The sequence below is a fragment of the Bombus vosnesenskii genome, unplaced genomic scaffold (assembly GCF_011952255.1).
Source record: "Bombus vosnesenskii isolate JDL3184/JDL3185 unplaced genomic scaffold, Bvos_JDL3184-5_v1.1 scf7180000016274, whole genome shotgun sequence".
NCBI classification, from domain to species: domain Eukaryota; kingdom Metazoa; phylum Arthropoda; class Insecta; order Hymenoptera; family Apidae; genus Bombus; species Bombus vosnesenskii.
In genome coordinates this window covers 2,141,865-2,162,072 of record NW_022884343.1, presented here as the reverse complement: position 1 = coordinate 2,162,072, position 20,208 = coordinate 2,141,865, and the positions used below count along the sequence as shown (strand labels likewise).

The 20,208-nt window shown below is 34.6% G+C and overlaps 3 protein-coding genes across 4 annotated transcripts; 2 read left to right on the top strand and 1 right to left on the bottom strand.

Moving 5' to 3' along the window:
* Positions 1-205: 205 nt before the first annotated feature.
* LOC117242632 (synaptobrevin homolog YKT6) lies at positions 206-2,817 on the top strand. Its single transcript, XM_033509480.1, has 4 exons — positions 206-384; positions 1,491-1,687; positions 1,755-2,026; positions 2,108-2,817. Exons 2-4 carry the CDS (start codon positions 1,498-1,500, stop codon positions 2,246-2,248), a joined length of 603 nt encoding a protein of 200 aa, XP_033365371.1. The 5' UTR covers positions 206-384; positions 1,491-1,497; the 3' UTR covers positions 2,249-2,817.
* Positions 2,818-3,100: 283 nt separating this feature from the next.
* LOC117242625 (NADH dehydrogenase [ubiquinone] 1 alpha subcomplex subunit 10, mitochondrial) lies at positions 3,101-5,242 on the bottom strand. Of its 2 annotated transcripts, XM_033509463.1 has the most exons (5): positions 5,108-5,242; positions 4,970-5,044; positions 4,083-4,727; positions 3,615-4,007; positions 3,101-3,534 (listed from the first exon to the last, which is right to left on the bottom strand). In XM_033509463.1, the coding sequence occupies exons 2-5, from the start codon at positions 5,036-5,038 to the stop codon at positions 3,382-3,384; spliced, it is 1,260 nt and encodes a 419-aa protein (XP_033365354.1). In that variant the 5' UTR covers positions 5,039-5,044; positions 5,108-5,242; the 3' UTR covers positions 3,101-3,381. The 2 variants fall into 2 exon arrangements, with proteins under 2 accessions (XP_033365354.1, XP_033365355.1); XM_033509464.1 differs by having other exon boundaries at positions 4,970-5,109.
* Positions 5,243-5,560: 318 nt separating this feature from the next.
* On the top strand, positions 5,561-19,229 carry LOC117242636 (activated Cdc42 kinase-like). The gene is made up of 9 exons (XM_033509485.1): positions 5,561-5,963; positions 6,994-7,086; positions 7,160-8,746; positions 8,837-9,067; positions 9,144-9,265; positions 9,600-9,830; positions 10,571-12,703; positions 13,932-14,533; positions 14,636-19,229. The coding sequence occupies exons 1-9, from the start codon at positions 5,948-5,950 to the stop codon at positions 15,603-15,605; spliced, it is 5,985 nt and encodes a 1,994-aa protein (XP_033365376.1). The 5' UTR covers positions 5,561-5,947; the 3' UTR covers positions 15,606-19,229.
* Positions 19,230-20,208: the final 979 nt, after the last annotated feature.

Below are 20,208 nucleotides of genomic sequence, written 5' to 3'. Positions count from 1 at the left end.
TAATTTCATTACAAATTAGAAAGAAAACTCGAAACTAACATAGATTAATTAGACATTCAAATTATTACAATAACAGTATATTATTATAATGTAAACATCATTATATATCGTATGTAATTATTTATTACGTGAATTGAATCATAAAATAAATATATAAAATTAAATCTAAAAAAGCGATGATACGCAAAATCGATTGAGAATCATAGTTTAGATGAGAAACATGGCGGCTTGTATTTCTTTAACATCAAAGTAGGTGCAGTCGTAAATGAAACTAGAAGTGGTCATAAAATTCTTGTCAGGAATGAGCAAAAATTCAATATTTAACCTAAATCTAATGCTTTTTGTATGTTAGAAGAAATTTAAGTAGATCGTACATAATTCGCGGTAAGTTTTAACAAGTTTCAAGGTTGGAGTTGTTCAATGAAATATGTTCACTTTAACATGTTGACTGTCATATGATTTTTATACATTTTGCCACGGAAGTCGCACTCAAGATCGGAGTGTGTTACACATTGAATTTTTGAAAAATATTATATTGTATTTGCCCATTTTTTTCTGACGATGTTATCTAAGTCATTCACATTGTTGAAAATTTATTAGGTGATGAAATTTATTTTATTTTAATCATTCTAAAAAATTTAGTAATATCAATCATCGATGACCATCGTGGCAGTCAACATGTTAAGTTAGTGGTGTATTTGATAAATTTCAATAAGCAATATTTTTTTGATGCTAAATATAATTATATATCTCTGGTGGGCGAGTGAAAGAATGTAAGCCAAATTTTGGTGAAAATGGGAGAAATACACTAATCTATATATCTTGTACAGCTATTTTTTACTTATGCAAAAGTTTCTATTGCTCAACTTATTTTTTAATTCGAATTATTTTTATAAAGCATCTTAATCGCTATAGATACTGCTTGATTGAATAAATATAGGTTAAACTTAAAAATTTGATTAAAATTATATCTTATTGTTTAAAACAAAAAAAAGAATATTTCTAAATTGAGTATGATGTATATTTTGTAAGATCAGTGGGACAAGATATATGTCATCACATTCATGTTCAAAATTAAACATCTGATTTTACAATGTACTTTGATGTTATAAGTACTTGTTCATATGTATATGCATATATCTTATTTTATATAATTTATTGTACTAAAGTGCTTTTGTATTGTTTATTATATTATTATATTATATGGAGCTTTTTGTTGCATAATATTGTATAATATTATATAATATATAACTTGCTAATATATATATATGGTTCTGCAACACATAAGGATAAATATGATAATATGTAATATATAGTAAATGGAAATCCTTGTAACATCCTATAGGGGAAACAATAAAGAAATCCATCTATTATAAGTGCATTTCTGCGAAACCAATAATTCCAATTTATATTCTTTTGCCCATTTGCCAAAAATATATCAAGTATTATATATTATATCCAATTAAAAGAATAAATCATTCATTTTGCAGCCAAAAGATGGTAAAACTATATGCGCTGTCTGTTTTGTATAAAAATCCTACATCAGCGACAATGTTAAAAGCTGCTTATGATGTAGAGTCATTTTCATTTTTTCAAAGAGGAAGCATCAAAGAGTTTATGACATTTATAAGTAAGACTATTGTGGAACGTACTCAGAGTTGCTCTAGACAGAGCGTGAAGGAAGGAGGTAACACTTGCAAAAGCTTATGGAGATTCTTAGTAATCTTCAATTGTTAAATTGTAATGCTTTGCAGATTACATGTGTCACGTGTTTGTACGAGCAGATAATCTTGCTGCAGTACTTATATCGGACCATGAATATCCTAGAAGAGTAGCACATACACTAATTACAAAAGTTATGGACGATTTTGTAGCAAAATATCCACAATCTATGTGGGATACGTTGAGTGAAGCTATGACTGACTTTGCACAGGTTAACATATATTTAGCAAAATATCAAAATCCAAATGAAGCAGATGCTCTTACTAAAATGCAAAATGACTTAGATGAGACAAAGATTATTTTAGTAAGTATAAATCTTGAAAATAACAGCAAAGAAATATCTTCTGGATTATATTAATGATATCTATTTTATGCGTTTTTGTAGCACAATACATTAGAGGCTGTTCTTCAAAGAGGTGAGAATTTGGATGAATTGGTTTCCAAGTCACAAGGTCTTAGCACTCAGTCGAAAGCGTTTTACAAAACTGCGCGTAAAACTAATTCATGTTGTAGTTTAGCTCCTTAAAACTCTTTGTTGTGAAAATCATGCTGACTATGTTTCATTGTAATTTTATAATATCAATACAGAATGTAAAGAAATTAGTATTACATACAGATTTCATTAAAATGGATAATTTGTAAATTCTACATGTAGATGGCATCATGTGACAAAATTCGATATTTTGTGTACAGACTGTTTGTATATAAGGTGTATTAATGCACTTAAATGGTGTATCAAGCTACTGCCGGATTCACTCAACTGATTTTAATACTTTTTATTCGTTCTTAATTATTTTTTTTCTTTTTCTTTTTGTAAAAACCAACTTGGTCTTAAAAGAATCGTACTATAGTTTTGTGTATAGGAATACATTCCGACTTTTATTTATATGTTGACAAAATATACAAAAACGACTATAAAAATAAAGTGAATATTTCTCTACTAAAGATAAGTACATGATGTAAGTACAACTTTTAAATTTATTTAAGTGCCGAGATGGGTTATTACAAAATGAAGCTTTGTAAACAGTTACCTTAGTGTTTATTTATAACGTAACGTAGCATAATAGTAAATGAAAAATATTTTTGCTATTAAAACTTAGTTTTTTTCCTTTTTATCCCTTATTGCCTTATATGTTCTTGTTAATGACTTGTAAAATTAAATCGTTTTGTACTACTGTAAAATAAAACAATAAGTTGTAATACGACTTGACGAAGCGATAAAAAGTGAAGTACTACTTACTCGATAATTTCCATATATGAGTTGTAGCAACTTTACAGATAATTAAAATTCTAATTTGTTTCTCTATAATTAAATATATATATATATATATATATATACATGTTATATGTACTTATAAATGAATATAATACGCAGGTATATATAGCTAAAGTGTATTTAATGTAATGCGTGTACAAGTGTAAACAATTATATATATATCGATATATCTATGTAATTTTGAAAATATATTTATATTTTTAACACGTTTGCTTTTTTGTGGCAGAATCGAAGTAATTTGAATTATTTCATTTTATTATTTAGAGATTGTGAAACGAGACTGTAGAATTATGTTTAATTTTACTACATTATAACAGTAACTTTCTACTACGAGAACAATTTATTTTGATGTAAATCATTACAAATCAGTTTTAACATAGCTATTAACAAGGTAATGGTAATTTAAATAGATCGCAATTTATAAAGTCGCGGGGTGTGCGACGATAAAAACTGAATATGAAGTTATTGTTCTTCATAATCCATGGAACTTTATGAAGTTTAGGATTACAGTAAGGTGCATACTTTTCGGATTCGATCTGAAACATTACAACAAATTTTTATAATGTATATACGATTTAATAATTTAATGTAACTAAAGTTACATACTTATACTTACTTCATTAAGCATCTTGTTTATAGTATCTCTTGCATCAGCTGTAACGTACAATTCTGGAGCAATTTCCGTTATTGGCGTTTGCTCCACGCAAGCGTATATATGATGCTTAGTATGATACATTCGTAATGAGTCGATTAATTCATTAGTATCAACAAATACCCAATCACTAAATTTTTCTTGTTTAATTTCTTCTTCTAAATTTAAGTTTTCTATGTCGTTAATTACATCTACATTATTCCACTCTTTGTTCCAATCATAGATTAATATCTCCGTGTGAGGAGATAGCCAAGACAAGCATTTTTCTTTAGTCGTGGTGCTCAGATCTGACAAAAATTTTTTTGTAAAGACCTTTGAATTTATTTCATCTATGTTACCTCGTTTTTTAATTCTTTTCTGTAATATATTCAATCAATAGAGTAATATTAATCTTAACTGACATAATTTTGTTGGAAATTAGACAAAACTTACTAGAACAGTTTCTGGGGTTGCATCCAAATATATGATTAAATGCGGTCTCAGCAAAAGATGGAATGTGTTTGTCCTCATCATATCAAATTCATTCACAGCTTTTTTGCTAAGATACCCAGAATTATACATAGCATGCATATAACCAGCTTCTGTAAAGATGGAACGATTAAGAACCACTCCCTGTCCAGTTGCCAAAATATGAACTAGCGCGTTCATGTATTGTTCTATTCTCATCGTAAATATTCCATATTGGATACGGGCTGTTCCCTGGTGATCAGGATCTCTTAGGAAATCTGTTAGGTCACGCATACGCCACTCATCTTTTAGTTTTGGATTTAGACTGCGTACGTCAAATCCATAATAATTTATATACATTTCATCAAATACTGGTGGTGGCATATATAATAAACCAAATTCTTTTGCTATTTGTTCGCAAAGTTTACTTTTTCCTACTGCAGGAGGGCCATCTACGACTATTAATTTGCTATTTTCATCAAATCTGAGAGTTGTTGGATCAAAAGTCATATTTATTTCATTGCATTGTTTTTTCCAATAAGGAAATGGATCTGGTTTAGGTGTCTGGGATCTAGTTGGCAATGTTTTCATAAATGCCACTTGTGTCACACTATTAAAATTCTTTGATGCCTATGAAAAGTAATTATATGAATAAGTTTGGTAATGGAAAGTATTCAGGATAAAAAAGAACATTTTATAAAACTATTTAGCTATACATTATACATACAAATAGATAAACGATTTTGACAATATACAACTATACTTTCACAATATACTTTGATTATTAAATATCAAACATATTTAATGACACTGTGCATATAATTTTTGTTATATGTTAATGTCTTTATTATAATAATTCAGAAAGTACTAACCTTACATAATCGAGTTAAATATCCGATGGAATTGCCTTTAATGAAGGTAATACAGAATATCGATGTCATTGTATTGAAATAAATATTATCTCAGTCAAATTTTAATACAGTTAATGACATATAATGTAACAAAGCCTCCCTATGATAGTAAAGTATTATCAGAAAGTAGTTCTTTAACTTTGCTCAGTGGTACTCAATTCGTACATACTGTTATTATTATTGCAAAATTATAGCTTTTTAATTGAAAAATGTGATGAAAAATATGGAATTATACTAAAGAGTAGGTAAAAATTATTTGTTATACTTTAATAACTGAGACAATTGAAATCATAAAATAATTAAATATAATTCCAAATGAAATGTTCTAGATTAAACGCACGTCAAGTGTTGTAAGTTAATGGCATTATAGAATTATTATTTCGACCAATTAACTAAAAATAATATTAAAATAACATCTTAAAGCATTCAGAAAAAGAGTACAAGTCAAAAAACAAAAAAGAAAACGTAAAGGAGATAGAAAAACTTTGAATTTACCTCCTTGATTAAGTTGTTGGAGTGCTTGACAAGTGGCGCTAATATCGCAGCTACGCGACCTCGCAAACAAATAGAATGGTTTGCGAAGAAACTGAAGCGTCGAACCTTTTAATCACTAATTAATTAAGCCGGCAATAACTACCATAAACATCCTTGCCCTCAAGTGATAACCATTTAAATTGATCCTCTTCTTTTAAAGAATCGAAATCTAGTGATAAAATTGCTTCGTGGAAGAGAAGCGACACATCTCTTGGGGATAAAAGATGTGAACTCGACGTGAAAATAGAGGTGTGATTTGCATGGCGGAGGGGAGAGTGAAAACGACGAAGAAAGAGATAAGTTTCCTGATTTTAGATCGGCGATCGGTCGAACGAAGTGTGGCAGACGCTTGCGTCTCATGACAAGGAGAGGAGCTCCGAGTGTACCGTGCTGCGTTATCGTAGAATGGGTGAGTGCCACGGTACGAGCTGAAAAGACACACTTATATAAATAATAATCTATTTGCAGCAACACACACAGGGCGTGTCTTCGACAGAAATGCAGCGATTCTTGATTTCGTTTCTTGTTCTTTTATGGGGCTTTGGTTCGATCGTGGTATACATATAGTAGCTACAAAAATTGGCACATACTCTTATTTCCCAATGAAGCGTTTTTATTATCAAGTTCCACATTTTATTTTTAAAGTACCAAATTTTTGTAGTCATGTGAAAATACATATTATTTATTAAACTTGGACCTAATTAATTGGTATGTAAATACTATAATGAATACAATGGTGTGCCAATACTTTTTATAGCAACTGTGTATGAGAAATAACAAGATGATAGACACATTTTTCGAATCTGGCGTGGTGGAGGAACGCGCGATGATTCTTGATATTCTCAACCAGTGCACCCGTAAAATTATATTACACGATGCACACGATACACACCGGGATTGTCGTCGCGTGCCTATAATTTCGTACTCTCTCCCCACTCTGATTCGCCTCTATTATTTTCTATTTTCCCCCATTCTGTGCGTTTCGTGCTTTCCTTCTGCATAAAAGTTTTGAGTTGCTCTCCGTGTTCTTTCAGTACTTGAAAAAAATTTCTTTTGTTTAATATTACTGTGATATTACCGGTGAACGATCGTACACTCGTGCAATAATCACGCTCGAAAATGATAGTTCAGATTTGGTAATGTTCGGTGGTCGTGTAAGTAAAATTTTTATTTCTACGGTAGGAGACATTTTTTTGTTTTGAGTGTTTCCCGAGTGATTTCAGTGAGATACATTTATTAGTGGATTAATTTATCGGTGAAAACTTGCTCCGACCTTTGGACTAGTATTAATAGAGTTCGATAGTAGCGGGGATTAGTGTCGTTCTTTTTTATGGCGGGTTAATTCAAAAGTTGAAACTTGATGAATATTCATGAACAAATAATTTTCATAAAAATGATTAATTATTAAAAATTATTTCATATTTACATGTATTCGTTTTATTTGTTTAAAGACACACAAGGAGGAATGTCCCGCAACACTGGACCTGGTTTGTATGAATTCCTTATGGAAGCAGAGCTCCAGCAATATTATCCTGGGATCCGAGGTCTGTATTTCTAGTTGGAGTTATTAAGCACATCAAAGAATCCGAAGTAGTAATTTGTTATATATTTATACAGGGGATTTAAAGGTACAGACAACTGCTCAATTGAAATATGTAACGGAGGAGGACTTGAATGCCATTGGAATGAGCAAACCAGAAATGCGTCGTTTAAAAAAGTATTTTCAGAAACACTTTCCACAAAACTATCTATCCAAATTCAAAAAGATGTTGTTACCAAAACGGGAAGAACCAACCACAGGTGCTTTAACTATGTTACCAGAAGAAAGGCAAGATAAACCACCGATTCGTGTTCCTAATAAGTACATGATACCAGCGGATGCGATCATCGTGAACAAAGAACTAGGGACTGGCGAGTTTGGAGTTGTTCAACAAGGCGTTTGGACGAACGACGGAGAAAGAATACAAGTAGCGATTAAGTGTTTGTCACGGGAAAGAATGCAAAACAATCCGATTGAATTCTTGAAAGAAGCAGTCATAATGTATGCAATAGATCACGAGCATATCGTAAGATTGTATGGCGTAGTTTTGGATACAAATTCCTTGATGCTCGTCACGGAGTTAGCACCTTTAAGATCGTTACTAGAATGTCTAAAAGAACCTAGTTTACGTACCAGCTTCCCTGTTCTTTCGCTATGCGACTTTGCTGTGCAAATCGCAGATGGAATGCAATATTTAGAAGCTAAAAGACTCATACACAGGGATCTTGCTGCCAGAAATATTCTAGTGTTCTCTAAGAACAAGGTCAAAATATCTGATTTCGGTTTGTCTCGAGCTTTAGGAGTTGGAAAAGACTATTATCAAACGAATTTCAATGTAAATTTGAAATTGCCAATAGCATGGTGTGCTCCAGAATGTATATCATATTTAAAATTCACTTCAGCGAGTGATGTATGGGCCTATGGAGTGACTTTGTGGGAGATGTTCAGCTATGGTTTTCAACCATGGGCGGCGTTGACGGGTCATCAAATTTTAGAAGCGATAGATGATCCTAATTTTCAAAGATTAGAACAACCAGAGTGTTGCCCAAAGGAGTATTTTTCACTCATGCAACAGTGTTGGCAACACGAGCCATCCAAACGACCAAAGTTCTCTGAGCTGATTAATCTTTTGCCTGACTTGAAACCGGAACAGGTTCAAGCTGTTCAAGATAGTACAGAAACCAGTCAACTTGTTTACAGGCAAGGAGATGTTATTACTGTTCTTGACAAAGGAAGTAGTAACACCATGTGGAAAGGTGTTTTGAATAATGGAAAAACTGGCTTTTTCAATCCTGCTCACACAATAGCATATCTTGGATCTAATTTACCAAGTAACAAGCCAGGTGAATTCACACGTGGTGATGGAAAGAACGCCTTTTCTTCTCAGAGACGAAAGATTCGAACGGACATGATTTCCTCTCCGCAAGGTGATTTGAAACATACTGGCCATGTCGGACTGGATGGAGCTTATTTTGGCGATATTGGCTTCCTTGGTGGCAAATATCCACACCTACCACGACAAGTAGTGACACCGTACAAACCACAAGAAGATGTAACGGATAATTCTAGTCAAACATTGAATCAGGATACGAGAAGCGCGGAGACGAATAGAGAATTATTGAGGGATTATAGAAATGCACAACAGGATGTTTCAAATAAACACGGTATGTATATTTCTTTTACAATATTCCTTTATTAATATTTAAGTTCGTTAATGGAATTTTTAATATTATCGAATGTATTCCTTTTATTAGAAAGTTTGTGGTCAGACGTAAATTCTGAAATATGTCATGCTGCTAATTCAAGTAAACAGTCTGTTCCATTAAATGTGGCTGGCAATAACGATACTCTTGGAGCGGATCATGAGTATCACGAGATCAGTGATGAAGAAAATCAAGACAGCCCTTTGAGATTCGATAAAACGTTGAATTTTGATTTCGGTCCAAGTTTGTTGGCTGAAATGGACCAAATGTTTAGATCACTAGGTAAATTCAGTGAGTTTGTATATCAAAGAATATAACACAGAGCATTTTTTAGTAAATCAACTAATTTCACTTTTAGGATCTTCTCCTCCTCCACCACCTCCAGTTCATCCCTTATCAACCGAACATGAATCGAGCAACGTTCGAAACGAACTGAGGGAAATACAGGCGAAACAGAGCAATAAGAAGAAACAGGCCACCGTGAGTCCAATAAATGTACAGTAACATTTTGTCTCTTATTTATCATTATGCTTTTATGTATTATTAGTTGATCGTTTATTTTTTATCCATTATTTGCTGCTGTGTATCGTTAGTATCTTTTTATATGTTATATGTATTATATGCATGTCGAAGCATAGGACCCAAAATTTGTAGCATTCAAAAACAGAGTTAACAAATACAAAAGAAAAAAATAAAAAGACACATGCAGTAAATTTTTGTATGATAAAAATTAACGTGAAATGGGAAGAAAAGCAGAAATTTGTATATTATCCATTTACCAGAGGTGGTAAACGTCTACTTCTTATATATTTAGGTGAAGCCTATCTCAGCTGCCGATCAGAAAACTCTCTACTCAGCCATTGCTATGGCACAGGAATTGACAGCACGTTCCATGACAGACCTTGAACATCCACCGGAGTCTCCCCGAACACCTGCCAGTCCTTCAAGACGCAGAAAGTTCTCTTTTAAGTTGCCACATCAACACAGTCCCAAACCAGACAGACGACACTTTTCAGAAGAAGCTGCCAGTATACCTGACATACAGGTATATTAAACATATTTTCGTTTGATCACCGATAACTTTTAAAAGGTACACAATTAACATAATCAGAACACGATTCTAATATTGCACTTGGAAAAAAAGATACTAATTCAATTTTATTTTTTACTGAAACTAACAAGCAGCCATACAAGAACAAATCAATCTTACAGACATCAATTATTCATTCCAACACGAACATAAATGATAATTCATACATTTTAAAGTACAAAACTTCTTTATTCGACGAGAGGGTTCTTCGTGACATACTTTCGATCCATTTTTGTTGAAACTGTTATGGAACAGAGTTAATTCCTGATGCCACACGAAAGAGTAGGTATATCATAATCGTATCTGTTCTTCATATTCTGACCTGAGTTACTTGATTGTATGTACATTAAGTTGATAAAATGCTTGTTAATTTACAAGAAAGACTAATCTCGACTTTCCTCTAATCCTTTCCTGTCTGTTTATTTTTTGTTTGTTTTTGAATTTTTCAATTATTTATTACTGGTTATTTCTTATTTTTTCGTTCTATTGTCATTGCATCGCCATATTTAAATATTTATTTACTTTTTCTATCAACTACATGCAATCATCGGAAACTTGAACTCTTGGTACAATACTTGCTTTGCTTGTTTTAATCGTGGCATTCCCGCATGATTATATTTCGTCACCGCTTATTATTTATTATTTTCCCAAATGAATCGCATGATTGTTTGGGAACTATCAATGTCTACATAAAGTGGTTGTGTTCAAGTTTGCAATCACTTTCATCCACTGTATCTAGCATAGAATCACTTGGTGCACCATCGACCTTGAAATTACCATTATGGGACAAAGCGTCCGCTGAATTTTGCTTCGCAAAATCTAGGGAACTCTTAACTAAACCAACTGTGTGGACTTCCTATATGGACATAGAATTTGACGCACATATTCTTGACAATGCAGCTACGAAACAGAATTTGGTAAAGTCGACGGAATTTCTGGAGAATGGTAACAAGAAAGGCAACTTCAATTGCGATAGCGTGACGGACATGAGTGGGAAATTAAACGCTCTCCAACAAAGTAGAAAGGTACCCTCTCTTAGCATAGAAAATTCGAACTTCGATTTTCCTCGAGAGCAAAAAAGAGTGTCCACTAGCTACGTGGATCGTTATTTCGAACAGCCAAAGTATTTCGACGACGACAGTGCTCTCACATGTCCTAATGAGAAAGTATTATATTTTGGCGAGGATAAATATGATAAGATAAATAATTTGGAACAGCCAAACAAATCAGTGTGCTATTCGAACATTCAGGAACAAGGTCCCATGGCTGTGAATAAACATAATCAGCAAGTGGCAGGCAAATTTTCTAATTGCGATCAGCCATTGAAAGATAACGTGACAAGTTTTGAAGCACAATGCGAAGAAAGTACCAGCTTCGACTTGATGAAGGAGAAATCCACGAATTTCATTGATTTTGGACGTAGCAAGCCTATTAAGTTCGATTCACCTAGAGATAAGATGGCTATCATGGATTTGGGTACAAGGCCGAAGATTTCTAGTTCTTTCAGTGATTCTTCCAAGATGAACATACCCGAATTTCCTAAAAAGATTGACATATCAAAGTCAAGAGGTGGAAAAGTGCCATTCATACCTAGAAACACGAGTCAAGAGGGCAAAAGCATCATTTATGGATCTACAGATAGTATAAAGACTAATTTGAAAGTGGGAGGTGGATCAGAAAGTCCGAGAGCAAATACGGAAGCTATGAGAATTAATATCCAAAGTTTCCGCAAGATAGAACAGAATCAAAATGGTCACGATGCTTTTCCTTTTGTAATATCCAACAATCCATTGTTTATTGCAGAGTCTGAGAAAAAAGAATCCCCCGTTTACAGCAGCTCAGAGAGCCTGCGTGTCAATTTCCAACGACTTAGAAGGAAATCAGATGCGGAGGTGAATAATCAAGTGGAACTGAGCAGTAAACTTTTGGCAGAGAAGTATCAGAAAGAAGTGTCAGGTTTGGAGAGCGTGAAAAATTATCTAGATTCGAAGAAAGGTCAGGGATTGAACCTGGGTCTAGGTAAACTGACTCAAAACATGATTCAATTAGGCAAGAACATTGCGCAAAATTCAAGAAATGTAGAAACTACTACGTCAAAATCGTTAGTCACCAGTGTAAGGAATTTTGACATATCTGGCCAAACTCAGACGCCTCTGAGAAGCTTAAATATTCCTATACAAAAGCCTAAACACTTGGATTTGAATATTCCTCTTCAATGTCAATCACAGATCAGCATGAAACTGAATCTGACTTCGCAGAAAACAAATCCTCCTCCATCTAGTCCCAATTTGCATCAGCATATTCTGGAGCCACCAAAACTCTATCAAAATGACAATACAAGAAGGGAATTACCCAAGACTGATACACTTTTGGAAAGGATGTCTACAGTTACTAACATATATAGGCACAGAACGTCTTCACTGTCTGAGAACAGGAAGCCACCTATTAAAAATATAAGGAGATCCTTTCATCCTACCAATGATTCTAGCGAGGATTCAGATTCTATTTCTCACTCAGAAACAGATATACGGAGCCGTTTGCGCTATAAGCGCCGCCATAAGAAGCTTCCACATAACCTGCGATTGAATTTCAAGAATAAAACCCATTTTTTGCATCCGGAGACTGCCAGGGGATTCTCGTCGATAGAACTTTGCGGAAAATCACCGCCTCCATCGACGAGCTTTTTGAATTCACTATCACCACCTTTCTCTTCAAGAAATAACCTGCTTTCTTGGCCAGAAAGTGCTCCCAGTTCTAGTCTGACATTCACCAGCAACTCTGATCTGGATTCTGATACTAGCTCAGAGTATCCGGAGTTCACGAACGACCTATTGACCTTTCCGCCATCTCCTGCCCCATAAACATCTAAGATCCTGATCTATAATGCTTTCCACTTGATCTTGGAACCAGATATCTGTAATATGTCATCATTGATATGCCAAGTGCATGTTCTTGGCAGAAATGTATGGGATGGCACCAGAGTTGGGCAGAACTATTTTTGATTCCTTTTAGATTAACCTTCATTGAATGTTCATGTTATCTGATTAACTGATTGATGTACAGGGTGAATCCTCTTGTCAGTTTACTCAAAATAATACTGTTAGATTGTCAACACTGTTTTTGAGTTAACTACAGCTTTTGAGATGATCACACTACAGTAGTAATTGCTGATGTTAAGAAAACTTTAAAAGATTTCAGTCTTAAAGAAATCCCCCATGTGAGTGTCTTTTCTAATATAAAATAGCTTTCATAAGGAGTTCTCTATATACATATGATCCCAAATAATGAAGATATAATCCTTTGTATGTCGTACATTAATGAAATGGTTGCTGTTTTTTTATTCAGGATGTTTGTTATAGCCATCAATGGAATGAACATTGTTCGGTGATAATAAATGGCGAAAATATTGAATGAAATGACATTCTAGGATCTTAGAGATCACGTGGATCACGTTGATTGGAAAACAGTACCCAACTCTGGACAATATACAGTGTACTTAAACGAAGGACTGTCCTAAAGCAGTTCGTGTCACATACGCTTAGCATGCTTGCATGTTACATAGTAATTAACTGAATAATAATATCTAGTCGATAATACGTTTGGATGCATTTACACGTTTATACTATTTGTACTTGGAGGGAAACTGGAATGGAAATATGTTAATTATGGAATCACACAAGCAAGTCTTCAACTCCGATATTCTGCCCACATACACAAGGAAACATACTGCATCTGTTCCGTTTAGAGTAGCATCTCCAGTCGGCCTATATCAAATGTATTTTATCCTAGTCCTTTCTTTGGCATATTGATTTGCACCGTAAGACACCAAGTGTGTGTTCCTCATTGTTCCCACATGCTTGCGAGTTCCTTTCATTTAGAGAGGATCCAGATTCATATACACGCTCTACGAGGACATTTTTTCACGTTTCAACTCATAGTCACTCTCTTTCTGTATTTGTCTCTTTCTCTGTCAGTCTCTTTCCCTTTATTTGTTATTTTCGTTCTTTAATTTTTGTTCTTCTTTCCCGAATCTATCCCTTCCCACGACTTGTTTAGGCTACATTGTCGGATGAGGCCAAGGAAGTGTACAACAGCCTTGTGGAGACGCCCAGCATAGAGACCTCTCCGGACACGAACCCTCTGCGCATGTTGCGATCTGGATTGCCCGTTGTTAGGCCTAGGATTCGTGGGAACAAGCACGCCACGCTAGGCTATCCGGTGTCCCATCAGGATGACTTGGCTACTGACCATTTCCACTTCGACGCCTATCACAGCGGTTCCAAAACACTGCCAAAAATCAGGGCACCGCCACCACCACACGCGCCGCCGCCCCTACCTCAATCGCGCCATTTAGAAAGACATCACTCAGCCCAGGAAATAGAGAACAACCAAAATCAGAGTAACGTGGACGAGAATCCTATACCGTTACCACCTAGAGACAGGTCCAAGACGCTGCAACCAAAATCTAGTTTACCTAGGCATCAGAGGAAACATCCTCTAATTATACCAGGTGGTGGTGTAACCAGAACTTTGGCCAAGATGGCAGTCACTACGCCGCCCATCGAGGACCAGGTGGATGGAAGTTTGCAGAGTACAAGTTCTTCCATAGCCAGCAGCTCATTACAAGAGGGCTATTCGTCAGAGAATTCAACTAATAGGTTAGGATCCCATTTCCTCTATTTTAGATAAAATTATATTAAGGCTATTTAAATAGATAAAAGCATTTAAGATTCCAGTACTACTGAGATCTCTACTTTCAGTCCAGAAGAATTCGAACAACGTATAGACTCCGAATTAGCTGCATTGGATTCGTTGCCAGCAGATGAAAATAGATTACACCGTTTCAGTGTCATCTCTGAGGATCTGCTCGAGTTCTCCGATAACTTGATTGATTGTGATACCCCAGACTATCGACAGAACATGCAAGAAAACAGTGACATACAATCGACTGACTCTTCCACTGAACGACTCCAGAGAAAGATTAGCATCGAATCAAAAACTTCAGTCAGAAGTTCTACTTCGAAGTACGTTCAAGAAAACGAGGCAGGTGAAGCAAGTAGAAATTCCACTCCATCAGATTTAAACAAATCCGAAGATTCAATGGTCTCTGGAAAAGGTGACCTCCTCACCTCTAACAAAGTCCAAACGTCCAAAAGGACGCCATTAGTTCAGAGGCCTTCAAATTATATGATGCAGTTCGATTATGGGGAATATTCAGAGAATAATTCACAATCACGGTGTAATATGGGCAAACTACAATCAGAGATATCGAAAGAACCTTCTATTACTGATTCGAATGATAGCTTTCATTCTGCGGGTCTAACAGGCACTTATAATAGGTTATCTAACGAGAAGCTGTCAGGACACACGAGTGATCTGTCGCGACAGTCCGATCATGTTTCATGCGAAGATCTATTGGAGTTCGCCTGTGACGGCCCAAACGCGAGGAGAACCCGTGGACCTCGAAATGGAGAACAATCTGACGAGGTTAGGATCATGATGAAGGTGCTGCATGAACAGTCCACTCCAGAATCATGCATAGCCGCGTTAAACGTTACTGATTGGGATGTGCTAGCAGCAATTAAACTGGAACGTCTTCAGGGGTTGCTGAAAAAGGAGAACAACTTTGTTGGGCTGGAGGATTGCAAGGTTATGTTAAATCAATGTGGTGGTGATGTCGTGAAGGCAGCCGCGTTATTGAGAAGCACCGATGACACTGCTGCGGTTTAGTCGATATTTTTTTGATAATTGGAAGGTTTATTTGAGATTAATGATAATCTGACATGTAAGCGTTTTTGTGGAACACGCTTGATGGGGTTAGATTAGGGTAGCATTTTCAAAGTTAAAATGTTTTTCCGTTTTATACCCGCGCGAATTCATGCGACGTTTATTTATTATTTTAGAGTTAGTTAGAGTGAGATTATAGTGTTCGAATATATCGTTGTGTGTTGCCTGGGACAAGATAGGCATTTTGATAGAGCTTTTGCAGAGGAATGGCATACAATTGCCCACCAGAAATGAAGTCAGCTAGTTATTTTTACCTTCATGCGTATTAGAAAGAATGTTCAAAATAAAGCAAATTGTAATTATTTTTTCTGGTAACTTAATATCATACAGGGTGAGTTGTTATAGGTTAGGATATTAAATCTAGAGAACTGTCCCTTTGAATACTTATTAAAATTCTACGCGAAATAATTATATTTGCTTTGGACATTATGATATCTTCCAAATTAAGTATTTTCTTTCTGGTGGGTCAACCTGTACGGAGTAATAGCTTTTTTTATTTAATTCGTTAGCGAGAGAGAGATAAATAGCGTTTCTTCCTCTTCTTCGTCTAATATGAACGTAATGTGATAATTTGCACAATAAATGTATCGCTCTGATCAGGTTTTTGTGATCGGACAAATCGTACGTAATAGAAGCATAACTGAATACATATATGCGTGCATATGCAATTTTGCATCTTCAGTTAAGCAAATATTAAGAGAAAGTATTACGAAATCTATGACTAAGCAGTAAATTAATCCTTATACCGCGTGTTGCACCGATCAAAAATTTTATAAATTTCTTCTAATTCTTTCTATAAAAATCTTTCGTTAGTTATATCTTTTCTGTTATTTGAAAAGATTACGCATAAAGAATCGTATATTTTATACAGATCTATCATTTGATATCATTAAATGTTATCTTACGAGATCTAACCTACAAATCAAACGATTCTTTAATTTTTTTCATTACTTTTCAATCTTCAAAACATAAGAAAGTATAAAAAGGGCAAAAAGATGTTTTACTGCTAGAAACGATATTCGATTCCAAAGATAATATTTGCACGGTATTATTATTTGGGTATCATACGCACCGTAGATTAGTGTTCGATCGTATTCATCGTACATTGAGTTTCTGTAACCGAGTCACCCCGAATGAAAAGAGACACCCACATTTTTATGATGGTGATTAGCAAACTATTTTATTCTGTATTAAGCGCGAGTTTGTATCTGATAAGTGGTAGATATTAAAACACGTCGTGTGTGCGTAATTAACGCTGAAAATCAGCACAAATGGGAGAGAGAATGAGAGTGAAAGAAACATGAGAGAGAACTGCTTGTTATGATATTTTTGTTATGATTCAATGTCCAAAATCCTGGATCGAGAATTTTCTTTGCAGAACATTTTGTAGCTCGTACAGGGGAGGGGGGAATTTTTATATTTTGACCCGGTAGTAGGGTACGATAAGCACCAAATATTATGTATGGAATCTTTGTGTTCAGTAAGATTGATTTTTATATTTTGCTAAGCAAAGCTTTCGTGTTAACCTTGTTAAGTTATAAGAGATATGTAATTCGATTCGACTGGGGGAAGGGGGGGCATAAAAGAGGAAATTGTTAATAAGCGTGCATAAAAACGAATAAAATTCATGACACGTTTGATTAACAATCTCAACGGCGGAGATTTTTCTATTACTGTTTTGGACTCACTAAGTGTCTCAGGTAAAACAAATTTCGTTTTTCTCTTGTGTAGTATCTCCAAGATCGTACAAATCGTAGTTCCAATTTCTATAGTGGTCTCTAGCTAAACTTTGGATTGCACGATCTTCGAGATACAGGGTATGTTTGAAAATGTTCAGCAATTTGATAAGTCGAACAACATATCCGGAATAGAACTCGTTTGAATTAGAGCAAAATTGCATACTGTTTGATTGACAGATATTTTTCCATCTTTTTTGTACGAGAGCCTTTTCTACAGACACTTCCTTTAGTCAATCTTGCTATAATTGAAACGAGTTCGAGGAACAAATTTGCTCATTGTAATTTCGCGTAGCTGACTAGTACCACACGCGTCTGTAATGTTTTATTACGAGAAGAATGTTAAAAAAAAAAAGAAAAAAAAATGAAGGGACGATGTTAGAATTGGTTACGAGCGATTGGAAATCCTTGCCGACCGTGCTTTGGTATCCCTCAACGAAGCCAAATAGGAGCTTACGGAAATCGCCTAAGTAATGTTACTTAGCCTCTTTTTGTATTAATATTGAACAATAAGGTTTTCGGTTCCTGAATAAAAATACACGTATCGTGTATTTTTTTATGCTGAATCCGTATTATATCCATCGTGTGTTGGCTTCAAGACATGAATTATGTGCTAGAGGACTGAGAAAATCAAAGTATCAGGGCATTAAGATTGCACAGCTATTAGAAAATAAAGCTACACTGTTCAAGATGATCAGAAAATTCTTAATCTACAGATCAGTATAAACTATTAAAACCTACAATAGTGTATTACCTTATAGGTTAGTTGACCTGTGTAGTATTGGAAGTTGATTAATAAGTGATCTTCCATTTATATTATTTAATTAAATTCCTTAAATAAAAATAAATAGTAGCCAAGACAGAAATTCCTCTGACTATCTTGAATAAGGTAACCGAGAAACAAGAGGAAGGAAGGTCCCTTAGTTTCTTGAGCTTCACGTGATGGAGGCGAAGACCTAGAAACAGATAAAGTTCAGTATAAAAAAATCAATTATTTTTGCGCAGGAACCACAATATGGGGATAACTATTGGGTTGGCAACTAAATGATTGCGGATTTTGTCATTAGGTGGTAATGACAAAATCCGCAATCATTTAGTTGCCAACCTAATAGAATCAATCAATTAATAAAAGGTAATGCATCTGTATCAGTTTTATCTGAGCCAGCGTACTTACTCGATTCTCAGTGTGAGAGACTCGCGTGGTACTTTAACGCGTTGACTGACACGGGGATTATCAGTAACACACGTTACTAAATTTTCTAGAGCGACTAAGATAAAATAAATTTTATGGATCGACACATTTTCAACATTGTGAATGATTTAGATAACATTGTCAGAAGAAGAGTGCACAAATGCAATATAATATTTTGCAAAAATTCAATGTTATGGTGTAGTATGTTGCAATTTACTATTATTCTCAGGACAGAATATAGGAAATTCACGTAGCAGTCAACGTATTAAGTATCCCCGACAGCAGAGCTTTTGTAGGATCTTCTCGAATTAGGTGCACGAACGTTTTACGTAAGATCGTTTGCAGCCGATAAGATCTCTACGCGCTAACGAGCACGTTTCCTTTGTGCGGATGAATCCGACGACCTCGGGGATAGTAATCAAAAAGTAAAGTCCGCCAAATCTCACGAGGGGAGAATCGACGCCTCTTGCGGCAATAGGAGTAAGTTGATCCTAATAATCCGTTTTTTTATACACGATCTTACTACGATAAGGTAACATACGTTTGTACGTCTCTGTATGGATTATTATCGCGCGGAAACACGAGGATGTTTTATATCGACTGTATTTGCGATAATATATACACATTCATAAATGAAAAGGCCCCATCCTTATTTATTACCTTTCCATTTTTCCGAAAGCTTTTAGAAAACATATAATTACATAATTACGATCATGTAACTATCGAGATATCTCGTATGCAACATTTTCAAAAATTTTTCCGAACCTTTTGAAAAAATGTGTGCGAATTTTTTGATATACGTGGAATATTCAAAAATGTATTTTAATTCGATGTGATATAGGATGTTCAGAAATTTTTTAATCGAAAGTATCTTAATTTTTAATTAATGCTTTGACTACCGCAGTAGGTGTTCAAAAGTAATCGATTTATCGGAACAAAATTGCAATTATTGAACTTTACTTTCTTCATTTTTGTGTATTTATCTAAAAGCATGCAATGCGATTGTTTCATTTCAATGAAAAGGTAAAATGCACATACAGCCGGCATTGTACATTACTAATACGTGTTCAAATTTTTTTCCAAAGTACTAAGCAAGCGGTCAAGCACTCGAGCTAGTCTGCACTGCCCGCGACAGTCTGTATATTCTCAGTGCGCTTTAATCGTCGACCGGATAAACATCGTCGCGGGACTTTTCCTCAAACCGCTTCGTAATCCGGTAACTAATCCTAGAAGATCCTAACCCTAACATTTTTTAAACTTTCATTATTTCCAAGCAATTTGAATTTTATCTCAATTAGATTAGTTAGACATTTTAGTTTTTATTGAAATTTCGAAATCGATAAATATTCGTAAATATAATTTGTTTATTTTTCATTTAAAATCGTTATTTAACTTTAAGTATTATTTAAATATTAAGCATTAAATTACTAAAATATTGAAATCTCCTAAATTATTTCCAAAATATGTCGATTTTATTTTTTATATCTCGAAATCGAAATTGATCAGTGTCGTCAGAATCGCATTATATCGTACAAACCATTTATATACTTCTTCTTCTTCTTAGTGAAACTGTCCGACAATGATTTATTACGAAACTTTTCTAAAGAAATATATACAT

Bases quoted from the DNA above. Each gene is read 5' to 3' on its own strand.
- LOC117242632 (XM_033509480.1), top strand. From the start codon at position 1,498: ATGGTAAAACTATATGCGCTGTCTGTTTTGTATAAAAATCCTACATCA. The intron at 1,688-1,754 runs GTAACACTTGCA...AATGCTTTGCAG, and splicing joins ACAGAGCGTGAAGGAAGGAG to ATTACATGTGTCACGTGTTT. The intron at 2,027-2,107 runs GTAAGTATAAAT...GCGTTTTTGTAG, and splicing joins ATGAGACAAAGATTATTTTA to CACAATACATTAGAGGCTGT.
- LOC117242636 (XM_033509485.1), top strand. The intron at 9,068-9,143 runs GTAAATTCAGTG...TTTCACTTTTAG, and splicing joins CCAAATGTTTAGATCACTAG to GATCTTCTCCTCCTCCACCA. The intron at 9,831-10,570 runs GTATATTAAACA...GTCTACATAAAG, and splicing joins CCAGTATACCTGACATACAG to TGGTTGTGTTCAAGTTTGCA.
- LOC117242625 (XM_033509463.1), bottom strand. From the start codon at position 5,038: ATGACATCGATATTCTGTATTACCTTCATTAAAGGCAATTCCATCGGA. The intron at 4,728-4,969 runs GTTAGTACTTTC...TACTTTTCATAG, and splicing joins ATTTAACTCGATTATGTAAG to GCATCAAAGAATTTTAATAG. The intron at 3,535-3,614 runs GTAAGTATAAGT...GTAATGTTTCAG, and splicing joins TAAACAAGATGCTTAATGAA to ATCGAATCCGAAAAGTATGC.